This window comes from Mercenaria mercenaria, chromosome 10, assembly GCF_021730395.1.
Source record: "Mercenaria mercenaria strain notata chromosome 10, MADL_Memer_1, whole genome shotgun sequence".
Taxonomy (NCBI): domain Eukaryota; kingdom Metazoa; phylum Mollusca; class Bivalvia; order Venerida; family Veneridae; genus Mercenaria; species Mercenaria mercenaria.
Genome location: NC_069370.1, coordinates 25830456 through 25848475, shown reverse-complemented (window position 1 = coordinate 25848475; position 18020 = coordinate 25830456). Strand labels below are relative to the sequence as shown.

At 36.7% G+C, this 18020-nt stretch overlaps 1 protein-coding gene across 1 annotated transcript in view; it reads right to left on the bottom strand.

The window, feature by feature from the left end:
• LOC123559597 (amyloid-beta precursor-like protein) overlaps positions 1-18020 on the bottom strand; it is a 75046-nt gene that overhangs the window by 32737 nt on the left and 24289 nt on the right. Inside the window, exon 5 of the mRNA XM_053516831.1 lies at positions 9131-9318. Coding sequence (XP_053372806.1) covers positions 9131-9318 — 188 coding nt within the window. The remainder of the gene's footprint in view (positions 1-9130; positions 9319-18020) is intronic.

Sequence of the window (18020 nt, the reverse complement as noted above, 5' to 3'; positions counted from 1 at the left end):
CCAAGTGCCCGCATTTAGTCAAACTTGGGCAAAGACCATTATAATAACGCTCAGACCAATTTTCCAGCAGTTCATGAGAAAAAGTTCTTTAAAGGTTTTCCTATTTTTAGCTCTGGCAGCCCCAAAAAGGGGCCAAAGTAAATCATACTAGAAGATGCTTTTGTAGAAATGCGCATGTCTCCCCCACTGCATAGTCGTTTAGACAAGAAGTCAATTATAGAGGACAGGAGCGAAAGTCAAAGAGACACTGATGGTTGGCTGCAAGGACAGACATTTTCTTTACTACTAACTCAACAGTCTTAGTGAATAAACCTCTTTACAGTAACAATCTGAGCATGCAGTTATATTGCTCTTAAAGTAAATAAAACACTGCAGCTGTTTCATACACAGCTAGAGATAGAAAGTCATATTTTATTTCATATATCACTTTAAAATATCTATATCATTGTTTCCTGGCAGGCATTCAGTTTAATCATGTTATACATTATTTTCCTTGCTGATCAATAGCTATTAAACATGCAGACAATAGTTATGCACAGAACATGGATGCACAAAAACCTTCAACATTTGGGAGCAAAGTGATAGCTCAAGATCTATACAAATGTTGAGGCACAATGACCTCATCCTATTGAATTATTGATTCAAAATGTTCAAATGTTTTCCTGCATGCTTTTACAGACAGTACAGCTAGTCACTTGTATTGATTTCTGTGTTTCAGAAATGACAGGAAATGACTGACTCATGAACCTCTGATGACTGGTCTTTGCATCAGCAAAAATTTACAGTATCACTGGATAAATATCTCAGCTAATGCCAGTCATTATCCATTGTAAGCTGCTTTTCAACTGAAAGTATTTTTATTTACTTCCCATTGATTCACAGAAGTGGGATGTATTATATACATACTAATGAAGTACTACAAAATATTGATGAAACAATTCATATTTTCATTGTATTTATTTTTCACTGCTGTGAAACATATTTTCTATATTTTAATTCAACTGGTTTTCTGGAACTTTGGTATTCTTGGGCAGTTACTTTGGTAGATCTACCATTTGAAGTGAAAAAAAAAATGTATATGGATAGTGAAGCAAACTATTTCAAGTCAAAATGCAGAATTTACAACTATGGTACATTCTAACCAGTATTTGTACGAGTACACGGCATTTAACCTTACGCGAAGGGACATTACTTAGGAGAAATTTGAAAAGCCAGAAAAGAAAACCACAACAATATGTCGAAATTATCGGGAACTGCGTGTTGTATGCAACTCGTACAATTACACTTTCATATAAAATAACACTAAATTTCGGTTGTACAGAAAATGCTTTGTTGTTGTCGCTCATTCTAAATGTGAACAAACGACGTTCCATTAATTTTTGTGTATATAAAAAACAGAAAATTCAAGATTTTTTGCATGAATATGGTTTTTATTTTCATCGCGAGGTATGGAAACAACATATTTCACTCGTGGCTACGCCACTTGTGAAACATCTTATTTTCATACTACTCGATGAAAATAACAAGAGCTGTCCGTAAGACAGCGTGCTCCACTATTCGGCGATTTGATAGAAAAATGAATTTATGTCTCAATAAAAAAAAGAAAGAAGAAAATTAAGTATGAAAGGGGCATAATTTTGTCAAAAATACAAATCAGAGTTATGGGGAATGTTATCACACATGCAGATAATGATGATGATATAGATACATTTTAAGTTTCAAGTCATTATCTTATATTGTACTATTAAAAGTTATATCCAGAAAGCGAAGACTGCCAAAAAACTTTAAGTATGAAAGGGGCATAATTCTGTCAAAAATACAATTAGAGTTATGGGGATTGTAACCACACAGGCAGATGATGATTATAAAGAAATACTTTTAACTTCAAGTCATTATCTTTTAAAGTACCAAAGATATGTCTATAAACGAGGCTTTCGAAAAAATTTAACATGAAAATAATTCCAAGTATAACAACTTGATGACCTTGACCTTGGGTATAATGGGCCCAGCCCCTGCACATACTTTGTTTGTATGCTGGACAATGTTTATGTGAAGATACAGTAAGATATAAGCAATAGTAACAATTATATGACAGAAAAACAAAGGTTGCCGAAAAACTTCAACCTTAAAAATAACCTAAGTATAACACCCTGGTGACCTTGACCTTGGGTATAATGGGCCCAGCCCCTGCACATACTTTGTTTGTATAATGGACAATGTATATGTGAAGTTGTGTGTGGAGAGTGTGTGTGTGGAGTTGTGATGACAGGATAGGAAAGGGCAAGAAACTACTGAGAAATCATTATTATTCGTGGGGTATTAATTTTCGTGGATTTCGTGGTTCAGCTTAATCACGAAATTAAGTCCCAACGAACAAATTGTGCCCACTATAATATTAATTGTATGCAATGCCGCCAAAAAAGACTGTCCGATCTGATCCGTAGTTGTGTACATGCGGCAGTACTGACCTTCAGCTTTCGTGTAGTTTATGGAGCTCCATCAACGATAAACATAGCTATGCGTCGGAACAAAACCGACTTTCATTCAGACATTTACCCGTGGTTTGTTTACAACATGCTCGTCAAAGTAAAAGTAGATACTAAAAGTAGAAGTTTGACATAGCGTCATGTGCCAACCGCACTATTCTGCGGCTGTTATTTGATTTTTTTTTGGCCCCGCTCTGCCATGTTTATTCACTAGCCTTTATTTTTACTGACACGTAGTAAACTACTATTACTTTGGGACTATTAAATATTATGAATTAATTGCTAGATTTGCATCCGATGCATCATTACCCAATTCACATTACACGTTTCTCGGCACTGCCTATATTCCTACTCCAACTTTCAAGTACCTTTGACACTTTTTAAGTTATGCTCTGGACACAAAATATGATGGGCAGATTTTACCTTGCTGTAACCCTGACCTCTCACCTAACAACCTGGTTTGTGCATTCTGCACATCTTCACATTGCCACCTACTTACATCTCAAGTCTGAAGTCAATATCTTGAATGGTTAATAAGTTATGCTCCGGACACAAAATAGAAAAGACAAATTTGATTTTTTTATCTATTTTTCAAATTGTGACCTTGACCTTTGACCTACATACAGAGCCTGTTCAAGTGCTCTGTACATCGTCTCATCACCACCTACCTACACGCCAAGTTTGATAGTCACTACCTTGCACGGTTATTTAGTTAGGCTCCGACATGAAAAATGAAGGACAGTTTTGACCTTTTAGCTCAATCTGTGATCTTGACCTTGGACCCACAGAGCCGGTTCAAGTGCTCTGCACATCGTCTTATCGCCATTTGCATACATGCCAAGTTTAAAGTCAATATCTTTAATGGTTATTAAGTTTTTCAAAAAAGTTGTATAAAAATGAATGTGCATGAATTTACCAATTTCACAAAAGATCAATGCAATTGTTTAAGAACTGTATGATCCTGAACCAAATGGTAATCTTTCTGCATTATCAAACACATTTCAATCATTAATATGCATCTCCTATAAATAGACAAACATAAAACATCTGAATTACAGAAATATTATTGCAAATACATCAGTTTCCATGGCATTCTGCTCTTAAAATCATTACGCATTAGATAAAATTCTAAATTATTCAGCTGTCACTTAGATGTTTACAGACATGAATAATTTATGTTTTTCTTTTTGATCTACAGACAACATCTAAGCGGACAACCACATTTATAGTGTCTGTTCAATTTTTAACTTATTTTTGGTAATGTAAGTGTTATTTGGCCTTGAAAAGTGATCACTAAACATAACTAGAAAATGCTTTTGTAAAAAAGCGCATGTCTCCCCCAATGCAAAGTCCTGTAGGCAAGAAGTCAATAGGGGTCAGGAGCGAAAGTCAAAGAGACACTGATGGTTAGCTGCAATAGGGATCATCTACTTGGCATGTTCAGTCATCCCGCTAAATTTCAACACTCGTGGCCTAGTGGTTCTCAAGTCACTGTTCAGGCTCCTGTGACCTTGACCTTTGATAGACTGACCCCAAAATCAATAGGGGTCAACTACTCTGCATGTTCAATCATCCTATGAAGTTTCAACATTCTGGGTCAAGTGGTTCTCAAGTTATTGTTCGGAACTGGTTTTCCATGTTCAGGCCCTTGTGGCTTTGACCTTTAACAGAGTGACCCTAAAATTGTTAGGGGTCATCTACTCTGCATGACCAATCATCCTATGAAGTTTCATCATTCTGGGTCAAGTGGTTCTCAAGTTACTGACCGGAAATGGTTTTCAATGTTCAGCCCCTGTGACCTTGACCTTTCACAGAGTGACCCCAAAATCGTTAGGGGTCATCTACTCTGCATGACCAATCATCCTATTAAGTTTCAACATTCTGGGTCAAGTGGTTCTCAAGTAACTGACCGGAAATGGTTTTCAATGTTCAGGCCCCTGTGACCTTGACCTTTAATGGAGTGGCCCCAAAATCGATAGGGGTCATCTACTTTGCATGTACAATCAACCTATGAAGTTTCAACATTCTGGGTCAAGTGGTTCTCTAGTTATTGATCGGAAATGGTTTTCCATGTTCAGGCCCCTGTGACCTTGACCTTTGATGGAGTGACCCCAAAATCAATAGGGGTCATCTATTCTTTATGACCAATCATCCTATGAAGTTTCAACATTCTGGGTCAAGTGGTTCTCTAGTTATTGATCGGAAATGGTTTTCAATGTTCAGGCCCCTGTGACCTTGACCTTTGAATGAGTGACCCTAAAATCAATAGGGGCCGTCTACTCCAGGAGCCCTACAACCCTATGAAGTTTGAAGGTTCTAGGTGAAATGGTTCTCCAGTTATTGCTCGGAAATGAAGTGTGACGTACGGACGGACGGACAGGGCAAAAACAATATGTCTCCTGGGGGAGACATAATTACTAGAAGGTGTTTTTTTTTCCACAAAAACATATGTCTCCCCCTATGTATACCTTCAGCTCTTGCGGCCATTTTGTGCAGTGAAGCAGAACATATACATGGTTTCAGGACTCTAGCTGAAATAATTTTAAGATATACGTAAAATAAACCTTTAAGGACTTCATGTGTTGTTTTTTTAAACTAAGTCAAGAACCATAACTTTGACACTCCCCCACCCTATTTCCTGTCACTGTACAAGTTTCATGACTCTAGGTACATTATTTTTAAGATAAAAATAACACAAACTTTTAAGCACTTTATGTTAATTTTTCAAGGTAAAGGACCATATTTCTGGCCTTGGTGAGTGAAATTCGGAAGAGAACACCAGGTGCTATATATCAATCCTCTAATGTTTTATGACTCTAGGTCAAGTACACTTTGATATACATGGGTAACAAACTATTATTTTTTGATTAAGAAAATGGTCATAACTCTGGTCTTGCAAGGTGAAATAAAAAACTCAGATGCACAAATTAACAAGCTGGATAATATTCCTACCTGGTTTCGTGACTACAGGTGAAATATGTTTTAAGATATATGCAACATAAACTTTTAAGCACTTTATGAGTATTTTTCACTAAGTCAAGGACCATAACTCTGGTCTGATTGAGTAAATGAGTAAAATACCACAGAATACCAGGTGCGCAACTTCACATTCTATATAACAATTGCCTAATGTTTTATGACTCTAAGTCAAAAACTGTTCACAAATCTGTATGCCTTTTATGCATATTTTTGACAATCAACAGTCATAACTCTGGTCTGACTGACAGAAATCTGGAACAAAATCCCAGGTGCACAACTTCACATGCTGAAAAATATTCCTATGATATTTCATGACCCTAGGTCAAATACTTTTTTCAGATATGTGTGACACAAACTTTTAACCCTTTGATACAAATTTTGGGGCTATAACTCTGGTCTGGCTGAGTGATATCTCTATTGAAATCCCAGGTGCACAACTTCATATGCTGAATAATATTCCTGTAGTGTTTCATAATTCCAGGTCTGCTGGCTGATCGTGGTCTGCACTGGTTGAAAAAGCAAAATAACTTGCCGCCAGCAGGCTAAAGGTTAAGGATGTGTACAGTATTACACTTCATGAATGTAAGAAGTCTGTCTGTCACTGAACTATTTCAGACACTACAGATAATTTCATACAGCCCAGACTAATTATATACATGAAAATCTGATGGTTCTGGTAGGCCATCATTCAACTTACGTTTATCTTACAACTTGGTCTGACGATTAATGGAAAACTTGGCCAGTTCTGGCACATGCTGTATATAAAACAGAAATATCATTCATTCAAAATATGGGCAATGAAGACATAGATCTAAACTCAAGGAAACTGTTCAATCAATAGTAAGGAAATTAGAAGTCTAATGAGTAATTCTGCATGAGGATAAGCCTTCTTCTCTGGCTTCTCACTGATAATACTTCAGGAATGTAGCCAACAAACTGAACTAATTTCTCTGAGATATCATCATGAAACTACTTTTTCATGACAGTCTTCCTGGACTTCAGAAAAGTAAAAACATTATCCCCTTTGGAAGGGCTGGGTGACTTGAGTGAATTATATTATATTATTGTACCAGATTTATATAGCACACTTTTCATGATAAACATGTTCAAAGGCGCTCTACATAGTGCAAAGGCAGCTACGCAGGGCACCAAATTCATCCTCTACTAGTACAGACACAGCGATCTGACCAGACAGACAGAGTGTAAGAAGGCCCCAAGATCAGAGAGAGAGAAATCCTCTAGATACTAACTTAGCCTAGATCTTTCCAAACCAACAGTCTGGTTCCATAACATGCCCAGCATATAGCAACAATACACATGAAGCCATCTTTCCTGGGAAGAACAAGTACTGGCCTCTAGGACTAGTACTGACCTGACTAGGTGGGGGACACTCAAGAGCATCTAAAAAATTTCCAGTGCATGGACCGGGATTTGAACCCCAGATCTCTGGACTGACCTTCCAGTGTGTTATCACTAAACCGTCTGGCCATTTATTAATAATAATTAATTAATAATAATTTAACCCTTTTTACCTACCTTCATATAAAATATAGGGAGTGTTAAACTAAGAGTATCGCCATCAGCTGAAATTTCTGATGAAATATTGGTCCAAGACTTATGGCCCTTGTATCATATATGATGAACAATTATTTTAAATTTGAATTAAATCTCTTCTGAAATAACAGGAATATAGTGAAAATGCATCAAAATTAACATAAAATTCTAAGTAAAACTAGAAATGTGTCCATGGGACACAGATGCCCCCACTACATGAGATTAAAATGACAATTTTTCCCTAGGTCAGGGGCCATAACTACTACAATACTGAATGAATCCGGACGCGAAACCCCAGGTGCACAACTGCACATGCTGACCAACATTCCTGTAAACTTTGGTGACTCTAGGTCAAATACTTTTGGAGCTACGCACGACACAACATTAAAATGACCAATTTTTAACTAAGTCAGGGGCCATAACTCCTACATGACAATGAATCCAGACGCGAAACACCAGATGCACAACTGCACATGCTGACCAACATTCCTGTAAACTTTGGTGACTCTAGGTCAAATACTTTTGGAGCTATGCACGACACAACATTAAAATGACCAATTTTTTACTAAGTCGGGGGCCATAACTCCTACATGACTGAATGAATCCTGATGCGAAACCCCAGGTGCACAACTACACATGCTGACCAACATTCCTGTAAAGTTCTGTGACTCTAGGTCAAATATTTTTGGAACTAGGCGCGACACAACACTAAAATGACCAATTTTTAAGTCAGGGGCCATAACTCCTACATGACTAAATGAATCCGGATGTGAAACCTTTTGGAGCTAGGCGCGACACAACATTCTTGGAAGGAAGGACGGACAGACAAGGGCAAATCTATATGCCACCCCCCAAAGTGGGGACATAAAAAGGTGCATAATTCATGAAAAATTGGTGCCAGAGTTATGGGCCTTGTGTCTTATGATGTGGGTGATGATGTGGAACAACTATTTTAAGTGTGAATCAAATCCATTTAGTAATAACTGAGATAAAGTGAAAGTGCACCAAAACTTCAACCTGAAATTCTAAGTAACCAGAGGGCCATTCTCATGAGTTTTAATCTTAAAATGTGGTTTCTAGAGAGTCAACAAGATTTTCCTTTGATCTGACCTAGTGACCTAGTTTTTGACCCCACATGACCCAGTTTCGAACATGGCCTACAGATCATCAAGACAAACATTCTGACCAAGTTTCATAAATGTGACCTCTAGGGTATTAACAAGCATTTCCTTTGATTTGACCGGGTGACCTAGTTTTTGACCCCACATGACCCAGTTTCATACTTGACCTAGAGTTTATCAAGACAAACATATTCTGACCAAGTTTCATAAAGATTGGGTCACAAATGTGGCCTCTGGAGTACTAACAAAGCAAATGTTGAAAGACATGACACACACCAGACAATGACCAGTCACAATAGCTCACCTTGAGCACTTTGTGCCCTGCTGAGCTAAAAAGGGGGAATAATTAATGAAATATTGGTGCCAAAGTTATGACTCTTGTGCCATATAATGTGGGTGATGAAGAGGAATAACTATTTCAATTTTGAAGCAAATCCATCAAGTAATAACAAAGATAAAGAGAAAGTGCATCAAAACTTTATGATGCAAGTCTCCCTAAATCAGCTTGAGGCAGTGGAGTTCTCCCAAAAAAATTGACCTAGCTTGAGCCCTGCTAGATAGTAAAAATAACATTGTAAGAAGAAAAGGCAAGAAAGATGACACAAAATACTTTAATTACAATCAGCTTTTAAGATTAATTTTGTTTAATTACTTCTCAGGTTCTTCATTAATTTTATTCCATGTACACAAGGCAAAAATTGTCAGAAACAACAAATTCTATATCGCAGGCAGAAAAAAAGTAAAGTTTTAGTACTTTGTCAACTCTAAAATCTAGATAAGTAACTTTAGTGCTTTTCCCCTTTTCATTACAGTAATCGATTCTAACGTAACACTTTACTGTAATGAGTCATGCCATTTTTTCAGCAGTATAATGGCATGTCATTTGGTGGAAAATTATATTGACTGACATGGATGATAGGAAGTATTGGCTTCTTCTGAGTTCTACTTGTTGCAAATATATTAAGAAAACATAGCTTTAAAAATACTGACCTTGGTGACCTTTTCATGCTGATGTTTCTGCATGGACCTCTCTGCTGCCTTGAATTTCACATGTTCGTTGACGTATTTGTTCATGTCATAGCCACGGAGATATGCTGTGTAGTCGTCCACCTTCTCATCGGAGTCTACACTCTCTGACTCTGAGCTCCAAGATTCCTGTGTAGGTGTACTCTTGTCATCTGAAAGTTATAGTTAGATCATACATATAAGGAAATATCTCTACAGACTTGCTGAACTGGGTCACAACGCATACTCCTCACACCCTATAATGTGATAATGCGACACCACAAGACAACATGACACCGTATCGGACATCGTTACACTGTTCGAAGATTGTTTTTGTTTTGCAGTAAGTATTTTCAATTTTTTTTTGCAGTAAGTATTTCCAATTTTGTCTATACACAATGTGAATCAATGAAAACCAGACTCTTACCAGGTTTCGAGGATAGAAAGAGGCATCTAAAGGAATGTTTTCTGAATTAAGAAGACCACCAAATAATCACACAGATGGCTAATCCATGGCCAGATTTTCACTGTTTTGGATATTGAACAGAGGATTTTTTTTTCTCATTTTTGAGGCAACAAGCTTGGCATTACCCTCAATAAAAAGCCCAACATTCTATCTCTTTGTCTGCAAAATATCCCGGCAAAATCTCCATTACTTCCGAAAATACGAGGTGTTTAAGTTGGATAGATAGACCACAAATGTTCTATCAGACACCACATGACTGGCCAGGAGGGTTCTTTCTGACACAGAGTTCTGATTACAAGATGTTCTATCAGACACTGACATTTGATCACACGTTTTCTTGCCTTTATTTCACACGGTTTGCAGTATTTTATCAAATTTATGTGTGTTTTCGGGTATAAAGTATAAATTCATTTTTCTAATAGGGTTTAGGTTATAATGTAGCAATTCACCATAATTCTGTTGAAAATGTGCCTTCGTGGTGTAGCTGAAAGAATTACCTATAAAATAAACCCTCAATTTCTCATTTTTTGGCCACAACACCTATTGGATGAAAAAGGTAAAGTAACTTAATTTAGGATGTAGAGGAGATGAATATTTCATTAAACTGGATACAGATCAATAGTCCAGTGCTTATTGCATGTATTGATTAAGTAATGCTGACGCATTCATATATGCAACAGAATGCAAATTTTATGGTAACAGGGTTTTTTCTAGCTAATTTGGGAACATAGCCTATACCCCCATAATTGGGAATTTTGACTCGTAAATGTTCCAAATTGGAAAATATTTAGTCCCATAGGATAAAGTAAGGATGTGTTTAAGCACTTTCTCATACACTTGTTTCACATTTAAGAACATCTTTAACATACTTCCATTATAAAATTGTCCATAATTTGGTCAATTTTTGTGCAATTTTGATGAATTTTTTTTTCAGAATGTAGATTGGAAATTTTTGCACTCATTTTGGGAAAAAACACATACTTTTTGGCATTGGGAATATAGCCGAATAACAGCTATAAAAACGGCCGAAAAAAACCCTGGGTAAGATAAGACATTTCTGAACACAACTATTTTAAACAAGAGGACCATGATGGTCCTGAATCGCTCACCTCTTCCCACATGACCCAGTTTTGAGTATGACGTCGTTTTTCTATTATTTGACACAGTGAACCTAGTTTTTGAGCTCATGTGCCCCAGTTTTGAACTGACCTAGATATTATAAAGATAAAAATTCAGACCAATTTTCATGAAGATCCATTAAAATATGGTCTCAAGAGAGGTCACAAGGTTTTTTTTATTATCTGACCTATTGACCTAGTTTTCGAAGGTACGTGACCCTTTTTTTGAACTTTACTAGATATAAACAAGGTGAACATTCTCACTAATTTTCATGAAGATCTCATAAAAAAATATGGCCCTTTAGAGAGGTCACAAGGTTTTTTCTATTTTTATACCTAACTGGCCTAGTTTTTGACCGCATGTGCCCCCAGTTTCAAAATTGACCTAAATCATCAAGGTGAACATCAGATAAATTTTTTCATGAAGATCCATTGAAAAATATGGCCTCTAGAGAGGGTAAAAAAGATTTTAAAAATTTTTTAGACCTACTGACCTAGTTTTTGTCCGCATTGACCCCAGTTTCAAACTTGACCTAGATATCATAAAGAATGAACATTCAAAACCAACTTTCATACAGATCCCATGAAAAGTATGGCCTCTAGAAGGTCACAAGGTTTTTTTTATTCTTTGACCGACTGACCAAGTTTTTTTAAGGCACGGACCCAGTTTCGAACCTGACCTAGATATCATAAAGGTGAACATTCTGACCAATTTTTATGGGAATCCATTCCCAAGTATGGGCCTAGAGAGGTCACACAATGTTTTTCTATTTATAGACCTACTGACCTAGTTTTTGACCGCACATGACCCAGTTTCGAACTTGACCTAGATATCATCAAGATGAACATTCAGACCAATTTTCATACAGATCCCATGAAAAATATGGCCTTTAGAGAGGTCAAAAGGGTTTTTTTCTATTATTGACCTACTGACCTAGTTTTTGATGGCACTGACCCCTTCGAACTTGATCTAGATATCATCAAGATGAACATTCAGACCAACTTTCATACAGATCCCATAAAAAATATGGCCTCTAGAGAGGTCACAAGGTTTTTTCTATTATTTGACCTACTGACCCAAGTTTTTGAAGGCACATGACCCACTTTTGAACTTGACCTAGATATCATCAATGTGAACATTCTAAACCAACTTTCATGAAGATCTCATGAAAATATGCCTCTAGAGAGGTCACAAGGTTTTTCTTTTTTTAGACCTACTGACCTAGTTTTTGACCGCACGTGACCCCAGTTTCAAACCTGACCTAGATATAAATCAAGATAACATTCAGACCAACTTTCAATACAAAATCCCATGAAAAAATATGGCCTTTAGAGAGTCACAAGTTTTTCTATTATCTACCTACTGACCTAGTTTTTGATGGCACGTACCCAGTTTCGAACTTGACCTAGATATCATCAAGGTAAAACGTTCGACCAATTTTCATTGAAGATCTTGTGAAATATATGGCCTCTAGAGAGGTCACAACTTTTTCTATTTTTAGACCTACTGACCTAAGTTTTTGAAGGCATGTGACCCATTTCGAACCTGACCTGATATCATCAGGTGAACATTCTGACCAATTCCATGAAGATCTTATGAAATATATGGCCTCTAGAGAGGTCACAAGGTTTTTCTATTTTAGACCTACTGACCTAGTTTTTGATGGCACGTGACCCAGTTTCGAACTTGACCTAGATATCATCAAGATGAACATTCTGAACAATTTTCATGAAGATCTTGTGAAATAAATGGCCTCTAGAGAGGTCACAAGGTTTTTCTATTTTTAGACCTACTGACCTAGTTTTTGATGGCACGTGACCCAGTTTCGAACTTGACCTAGATATCATCAAGATGAACATTCTGACCAACTTTCATAAAGATCCCATGAAAAATGTGACCTCTAGAATGGTCACAAGCAAAAGTTTACGGACGGACGCACGGACGGACACCGCGCGATCATAAGAGCTCACCTTGTCACTTTGTGACAGGTGAGCTAAAAAAAACTTCAAATTTGTAAGGAAAATGTCTAATTCAACTTAACTCTTTAAGAAGGGTTTCTGTAACTCTTTTTTTGAAAGATAATACAATTCAATAAAGAAAAATCTAACAGCTTTTTTAAATAGCCATGTCAACAGCTGATCACTTAGTGCTAGAGATCCATTTGAGCATTTTAAGGCATCCTCCTGCACCTCAGTAAAATCACCCTACCCCTTGCTATACTTCAGTACCTTTAAATGTTACAAGCTCCATGAAGTTTCATCAGCTAGTAATTAAAATTGTTTGTAAGTTTAATACACAACAATGAAAACAAGTTCCAACTGGAGGTGCTTTTGAGAAAAGAGCATGTCTCCCACAACTGCCTAATCATCTGAATAGTAAGTCTGTCTTTGTATACTGTTTGTGGCCTATTGGTATTCACATGTTGGAGTAACCGTTCTACAACACTGTATCGGTAATGTCGGTAATTATGTTCAAGGGCCATAATTCAGATGTGCCTGTGCCGATTTGGCTAGTTATCAAACTTGGCTGAGGACTTATCAGCAAACACATTTTGTTCAAGTTCGGTGAAGATCGGATGAGAAATGTTCAACTTAGAGAGCAGAAAAGCTTTGTGACAGACAGACACACATACACAGACAGGAGTAACTCAATATGTCTCCCACACCACAGTGTGGTGGGAGACATAATTCCCTCACAGGAGGAGGACCTTGCCCTTGCTTCTGGCCAAATTACATGAACATCCATCATGTGGTTCATGAGAAAAAGTTGTTTAAATATATTTCTATTTTTAGCTCTGGAAGCCCCTAAGTTCAGTCAGAACAAACTATCTGAACAAACTTGAGACTGGTTCATGACAGAATGCTTCAAGAAAAGTTTGGTTCCATCAAGTGGTTCATGAGAAGTCAATTAAATATTTTATTACATTTAAATCCGGCAGCCATTACATGCAGTCAAGCTGAACTATTTGAAACTACATGTGTGTCCATTGGACACTGGTGCCCCCACCATTTTCTGTCACTGTACACTGTTCCATGGCTCTAGGTGAAAGATATAGATATGCAACACATAAACTTTTAAGCACTTTATGTGTATTTTTTCACTAAGGACCATAACACTGGTTTGGCTGAGTGAAATTGCAACAGAACACCTGGTGCACAACTTCATCCTTTAATGTTCTATGGCTGTAAATCAAATACTTTTTAACATAAGATACAACTTTCCAAGCCCTTTAGGCATATTTTTTACTAAATCAAGGGCCAGAACTCTGGTCTGACAAATAGAAATCATAAACAAAACATCAGGTGCATAACTTCACATATTGAATGACAATCCTGTGAGGTTTGATGATTAGGTCAAATACTTATTGAGATATGCATGACAGAAATTCGGACAGACAGACTGACATTCTGAAAAGCAGGGTTTCAGAAATCTGCAAATTTATTGGTAGCCCATTGGGCTACCAAAATTTTAATCTGGTAGCCCGAACATTTAAGTTTATTTGGCAATGGTCATTTCGGTTAATCTACTATGTGCTTCTGTACTACAGTGGATGGAATGATTAAATTTCATAATTTTAGCCATACGCACATTGTTATAAATTTTGTTCTCTTAAATAGCAATTATCATTACTCCTTTTTATCATTTTAAAAGATAAAACTAGATGTATTTAAACTGAGAAATATTACAAGGAGTACTCCTGACAGTTAAATTATTGCAACATGGCAGTGTAAAAGGAATGCAAATCAACTTTCATAAACTTGCATTTTTTTTTAGAGCTGTATGAATTGTGATTTATCTCAAAATTATTTAAAGTTGACATAATAATTCTGTCTGATTCTAAACATCTGTCTGGTTTAATAAGCGGACTAGAACCGCGTATATAACGTCTCTCAGTTTCTTGGCACTGTATATTCACTTATCCGAAATTATGTTTGTCCAAAATTCTGTATACTTTCTGATATTTTGTTAAATCATGGTCGATGTTTTTGCATGTTAGGCAAGTTTATAAATTGAAAAGCATAAACAGTTAGTGTAGGCACTAAACTGCCTCAAAATCAAACATCTATTCTTTCTGATCGCTCGATAAATATTGAGGTCAGCGAAACCGAAAGTACACTTTGGCAGGTGGCGCTAAAATGACGTAATTTTAAGACTGGTTTGCATATTGTTTTAAACAATACCGATCAGCGTATTTGATGTTATAAGATCAGTCTAAAATCACCCGTGCACATGTTTTTGTAAACATTTGCCTGCGGGTACGATTAAACGGTTAATTGTTTGCTGGTTGTGACAGTAGGTGGTAAGATAATTAAAGCCTCGGGCGTGTATCTCTTGATAAACAAGAGGATTTTAGACAACTTTCAAAATTATATTTGAATACTAAATCATTGATTTCCGGGCTACCCGATACGGAGTTTCAAGGTAGTCCGGCGGGCACGCTCTGAAAAAATTTAGTAGCCCGACAGAATTTTCTGGTAGCCCCCGGGCTCCGGACATGGGATTTCTGAAACCCTGTGAAAAGGGAAAATCTTATTAGCAGGTAGGACACAAAATCTTAAAAAAGTCTATACAAGGATGCTTGTATTTGCAGCTTTTATTTATATCATAAAGAACGTTTAGTAAGCCTCCAGATGGCCTACTTTTGAAGATCAATACTAAAACATTATTCTGTTAAAATATATAACAAGAGGGCCAAGATGGCCCTAGGTCGCTCACCTAAGAAACACTCCATAACAGTGTAAAACATGTTTGACCTAGTGATTTCATGGAAACAAATATTCTGACCAATTTTCATTAAGATTGGACCAAAAAATTGGTCTCTTTCGATAAAACAAGCATTTTCTTAGATATGACCTAGTTTTTGACCCTAGATGACCCATGTTCAAACTCGACCTAGATTTTATCAAGGCAATCATTCTGACCAAAATTCATGAAGATCAACTGAAAAATACAGCCTCTATCACATACAGAAGTTTTTTCTTTGATTTGACCAAGTGACCTAGTTTTTGACCTCAGATGATCCATATTCAAATTCGACCTAGATTTCATTAAGGCAATCAACCTGACCAAATTTCATAAATATCAACTGAAAAAAACAGTCTCTATCGTATACACAAGATTTTTCTTTAATTTGACCTAGTGACCTAGTTTTTGACCTCAGATAACCCATATTCAAAACCGACCTAGTTTTCATCAAGGCAATCACTCTGACCAAATTTCATGAAGATCAATTGAAAAATACATCCTCTATTGCATACACAATGTTTTTCTTCGATTTGACCTAGTGACCTAGTTTTTGACCCCAGATGACCCATTTTCGAAATCAGCCTAGATTTTATCAAGGTAATCATTCTGGCTAAATTTCATGAAGATCAGTTGAAAAATACAGCCTCTATTGCATACACAAGGTTTTTCTTTGATTTGACCTAGTGACCTAGTTTTTGACCCCAGATGACCCATTTTCGAACTTGGTCTAAATTTCATCAAGGCAATCATTCTGACCAAAATTCATGAAGATCAATTGAAAAATACAGCCTCTATCGCATACACAAGGTTTTTACGTGACATGACCTAGTGACCTAGTTTTTGACCCCAGATGACCCATTTTCGAACTCGGCCTAGATTTCATCAAGGTTATCATTCTGACCAAAATTCATGAAGATCAATTGAAAAATACTGCCTCTATCGCATACACAAGGTTTTTCTTTGATTTGACCTAGTGACCTAGTTTTTGACCCGAGATGACCCATTTTCGAACTCGGCCTAGATTTCATCAAGGCAATCATTCTGACCAAAATTCATGAAGATCAATTGAAAAATACAGCCTCTATTGCATACACAAGGTTTTTCTTTGATTTGACCTAGTGACCTAGTTTTGACCCGAGATGACCCATTTTCGAACTCGGCCTAGATTTCATCAAAGTTATCATTCTGACCAATATTCATGAAGAAGAATTGAAAAATACAGCCTCTATTGCATACACAAGGTTTTTCTTTGATTTGACCTAGTGACCTAGTTTTTGACCCGAGATGACCCATTTTCGAACTCGGCTTAGATTTTATCAAGGTTATCATTCTGACCAATATTCATGAAGATTAATTGAAAAATACCACCTCTATCCCATACACAAGGTTTTTCTTTGATTTGACCTAGTGACCTAGTTTTTGACCCGAGATGACCCATTTTCGAACTCGGCCTAGATTTCATCAAAGTTATCATTCTGACCAATATTCATGAAGAAGAAATGAAAAATACAGTCTCTATCGCATTCACAAGGTTTTTCTTTGATTTGACCTAGTGACCTAGTTTTTGACCCGAGATGACCCATTTTCGAACTCGGCCTAGATTTCATCAAGGTTATCATTCTGACCAATATTCATGAAGATTAATTGAAAAATACAGCCTCTATCGCATACACAAGCTAAATGTTGACAGACGACGGACGACAGACGACAGACGACGGACGACGGACGCCGGACATCGAGCGATCAGAAAAACTCACCTGAGCATTGCTCAGGTGAGCTAAAAACAGAGCATCAATACTAATGGAAAAAAACCTGGTAAAATTTTCAATATAATGTTGCTCTTTAAAAGGCTTTAATCATCAGTATAGGATGCATTTATGGGATAAAAGCAGCATGGATTACTCTCACAAAACCTAACTGCTCAATATCAGAGTGTTCTGAGATCACGATCGTTAATATTTTTCTCATTTCTACGTTAATCAATATTCTGCCTAACAATATTATTGATTTGATAAAGTAGTTGAAAAGCCTGCTATGACATGGAAACTGCCTCCAGTTACATTGATTTTTTGCATGCAAAGTAATCTTATTAAATTCAAATCTATGAGTTAAACTTTAACTTGGGGCTGACAAAGAGAACACTTTCAGGAAACAACTAACATTGGTCAAATCCTTATATAAATGTACAAAAAGTCCTTAACAAAATCAACTACATCTTTTGTATTTCCACTAGCCTCTATGCTTTAGATTAACTAAACTTAACAGTCTTGAGAACACAAGGTATTGTCACATAATACATGGTCAAAGTGCTATATTAAATACTAAGGTATTTAAACCATTACAATAGCATTTTCATCCAGAAGCATTGGAAATTCCGAACACTCAATCTGCCACCAGGAAATCATATCCTAATACATTTCAACCTGCCTTATCCCACCCATCATATTAATTTGAAGGGTCTTGGTCAAGTGGTTCTCAAGTCATTGAGCAGTAACTGTTTTCAAGGTTCTGACCTTGACCTTTGATCCCCAAAACAACAGGGAT